The sequence below is a fragment of the Sinocyclocheilus grahami genome, unplaced genomic scaffold (genome assembly GCF_001515645.1).
Source record: "Sinocyclocheilus grahami isolate Dianchi unplaced genomic scaffold, SAMN03320097.WGS_v1.1 scaffold321.1, whole genome shotgun sequence".
Classification (NCBI taxonomy): Eukaryota; Metazoa; Chordata; class Actinopteri; order Cypriniformes; family Cyprinidae; genus Sinocyclocheilus; species Sinocyclocheilus grahami.
Window position 1 is genome coordinate 407,576 of NW_015505500.1, and position 3,439 is coordinate 411,014.

A 3,439-nucleotide genomic window follows, 5' to 3' on the forward strand; every position below is an offset into this window, starting at 1 on the left:
TTACTCCAGTCTTCAGTGTCACATGATCCTTCAGAAATCATTATAGTGTGCTGATTTGGTGCTAAATTTTTTTTAGCATAATCATCAATGTTGAAAACAATGTTTTTGTTGATTTAATATTTTTATGGGATGCCATTTTTGAAACTTCTTGCTCTGTCTTTTGCTGAAATGTTAAAACTAGTATATAGTATTCTGAAAATGCACAATTGTTTATGCTGTTGAATCTTTAACATTTAAAAAAAAAATCTTCCTTTTAAAACTTCTTAGGATCAGTTGCCAACATCCGCAAATGCGATTTACGATGCTGTAGCCAAACTTTGGTCTCCGTGGTTGAACCCAGAAGCTGTAGCTACTTTGCAAAAAGGTAACTGATAATAAGGACGCTGTTCCACTACATGTGTGAACATTTAAATGATTTGATTATTTGGAGATAATGGATGCCGATTAGTCAATACAGAGTTTTAGTCTTGCTAAAATACTTAATGCAAACGACAGTATAATGCAAAATATGCATTATAAATTGTTCATCTAGCTACTGTTTTTTTTTTTCGTTTTTTTTTTTTTCAGAGAAGTATATAAAATTTAAATCTAAACTAAAAAATTTAATTTTTCCCACAAATATTTTTCATTAATTAGCTTTTTTTCTCTCTCTTTGTGACTGTGGTGTGCACACTTAACAGTGGACTTTAGCTGTGACCGTATAGTAAGCTAATGCTCTTCGTATGTCACTTTGCGTAAAGGTGGCTTTTACTCTCTTGTGATCAAACCTGGCCTCCGTCTGGTGAGTCTCAACACAAACCTGTACTACAGTCCTAATCAAGTGACTGTAAATATGACTGACCCTGCTGGGCAGTTCCAGTGGCTGCAGGAAACACTTGAGCTGTCAAGACAAAAGCTGGAAAAGGTGAGTATATTCTGTTTGCTTTTACAAGGTATTTTAATTTTAGAAAGAACCCGCTGCACTGATCACACAGGGCCATTTTATTACAAGACTGTAAATTAACATTTGCATAGTGGTATGCCCATGTAAGTGACAGCAGTGGTGTGTGAGTGACTGCTGACCTTAATTTCACTGTCATCTTTTCCTCTGAGGTCTATGTAATTGCTCACGTCCCCATCGGTTACCTACCCTATGCTATAAATACAACAGCCGTCCGGGAAAGCTACAATGAACGACTGGTCAAAATATTTCGCTACTACAGTGACGTCGTTCAGGGTCAATTCTACGGTCACACTCATCGAGACAGCATAATGGTTCTGCTGGATCAACAAGGTAATAGAATTTGCCTCCGAACTAGGGCAGCAAAACGATTAATCGCAACTAATTGCGACTAATCGCGTTCAAAATAAAAGTTTGTTTACATTATATATGTGTGTTTACTGTGTATATTTATTATGTGTATATATAAATACACACATGTATAATTTATGAAAAATATTTGTATGTATATGTTTATACTTGTATGTGTATATATATTTATTTATTTTTATATACAAATCTAAAATTTTTCCTATACATACATGGATGGATGGGTGTGTATACAATTGGTGGCTGACTAAATACTTTTTTTTCCCCCACTGTATATTAGTATGTAAACTTTTATTTTGAATGCGATTAATCACGATTAATTGTTTTACAGACCTACTCATAACATTTATATTTTTAATAAAATCGAAACACTAGTCAAGTAAAATATAGAGAAAAATAATTATTGACAATTGTTTCATTTATGAACATGGAAGTGGTGAATGCATTACATTGTGGGATGCAGTCTTTGAAAGTACATGCTCTGACAAATGGTATATTGCTCAGATTGTAGTAGGTAAATCAGATAGCCTATACTATGGATACAGAACATTGAACATACTAATTTATGTCTCATTCATACTTTTGTTCAAGGGAAACCTGTGAACTCTATATTTGTCACACCTGCTGTTACACCTATCAAAAGTCTGTTGGAGCCATATTCCAACAATCCTGGCGTCCGTGCGTATTTGTACCACCCTGAGAATTATGGTTTACTGGTAAGTGTCCACCAACTAGCAAGTTTAAAGGGGTCATTGGATGCAAAATTCACTTTTACATGTTTTAACATAAACGTGTGTTGGCAGTGCGTGTACACATCCTATAATGATAAAAATCCACCCAGTGTTTTTGTTTTTTTTAAATCCCCAATAATAATGATCACTTTCTCAGATCAGGCTGTTCTGAGATTCTTGGCAGAGTGACGTAGTTCTGCACAGGCTATTGACTGACATGGCCGTTTTAACGTAGACTCGCCCTTAGTGAGCTGTTAAAAGTCCACCATTGTTTCAGTGCTGGAGCAGATGTAGACAAGAATGTCTCCTAAGCGATTGAGGTGTTTTGTTGTTGGATGTAATAATGAACATAGCAGTCGTCATTTACTCCTGACATCTGAGCTACTGAAGACGCAGTAAATTACTTTTGCTTTTGAAGGGAATGCACCCCCGATCTACTTAAATGCGTTTATGTTTGCACAAATCATTCATGATCAAGCTTCACCTACAGAAGAAGGGAGTATAAGGTTTTTTTTATGAATCTTTGCAAATCGCCTTTCCTAATAATGTGCTAGTTAGCAAGTTCTGTAGCTAAATGCGGCTAAAGTTTAGAGTCCCATGAGAACGGCTCGTCACCCTACGGAAGAGAGGGGCGGGGTAAGCCGAGCTCATTAGCATTTAAAGGGACATGCACTGAAACGGCTAGCTGTGAACGGATCTGTTTTTGACAAGGTAAAAAGCATGTTGTTTTACACTACCATTGAGAAATTTTAACCAAAGTATGTTATAGACTTTTCATTAAGACCTTAAAGAATTATCAACTTTACATTTTTATGGAGTTTTATTTTATTTTTCATGGATTTTATTCTATTATTTTTTTTTTTGTGTGTGTTTTATTACTTTTTTTATTTTGGGAACAATATGGTAATGATCTTGACACAGCCTGGAGAGTATTTCAAATACTAGGTTTTTATTTTGTTTTATTTTGAATTATAGTTAACAGTGTTGGGGGTAACGCATTACAAGTAACGCGAGTTACGTAATCAGATTACTTCAAGTAACTAGTAAAGTACTGCGTTACTTTTAAATTTAGATGGAAATATCTGAGTTACTTTTCCAAATAAGTAACTCCAGTTACTTTGCTTCGCATGTACTGACTGACAGCTCTAGTGTTGCCATGTTGAGAGAAATCGGGAGGTTTTAAGTGCAGAGGCGTGTGTGAACATGATGTTACTGTAGTTCTAGACTAAATATGAACATGTATTTACTCATCTCACTGGCACAAAAACAGATTCTGTATTCCTCAAAATGAATAAAAACAGTCAAATGCAAACTCAGAATATTATACAGACCTGCAGTATTTGTTAAATAAGACAAATATCATTTATGTATTTAATCCCATTTTATTAACCAATGTCTT

General features: G+C 34.9%; 1 protein-coding gene across 1 annotated transcript in view; it reads left to right on the top strand.

Moving 5' to 3' along the window:
• Positions 1-3,439, top strand: part of smpdl3a (sphingomyelin phosphodiesterase acid like 3A) — a 22,741-nt gene that overhangs the window by 15,186 nt on the left and 4,116 nt on the right. Inside the window, exons 3-6 of the mRNA XM_016294595.1 lie at positions 268-364; positions 741-904; positions 1,093-1,273; positions 1,901-2,025. Of these exons, the coding sequence (XP_016150081.1) occupies positions 268-364; positions 741-904; positions 1,093-1,273; positions 1,901-2,025 (567 nt within the window). The remainder of the gene's footprint in view (positions 1-267; positions 365-740; positions 905-1,092; positions 1,274-1,900; positions 2,026-3,439) is intronic.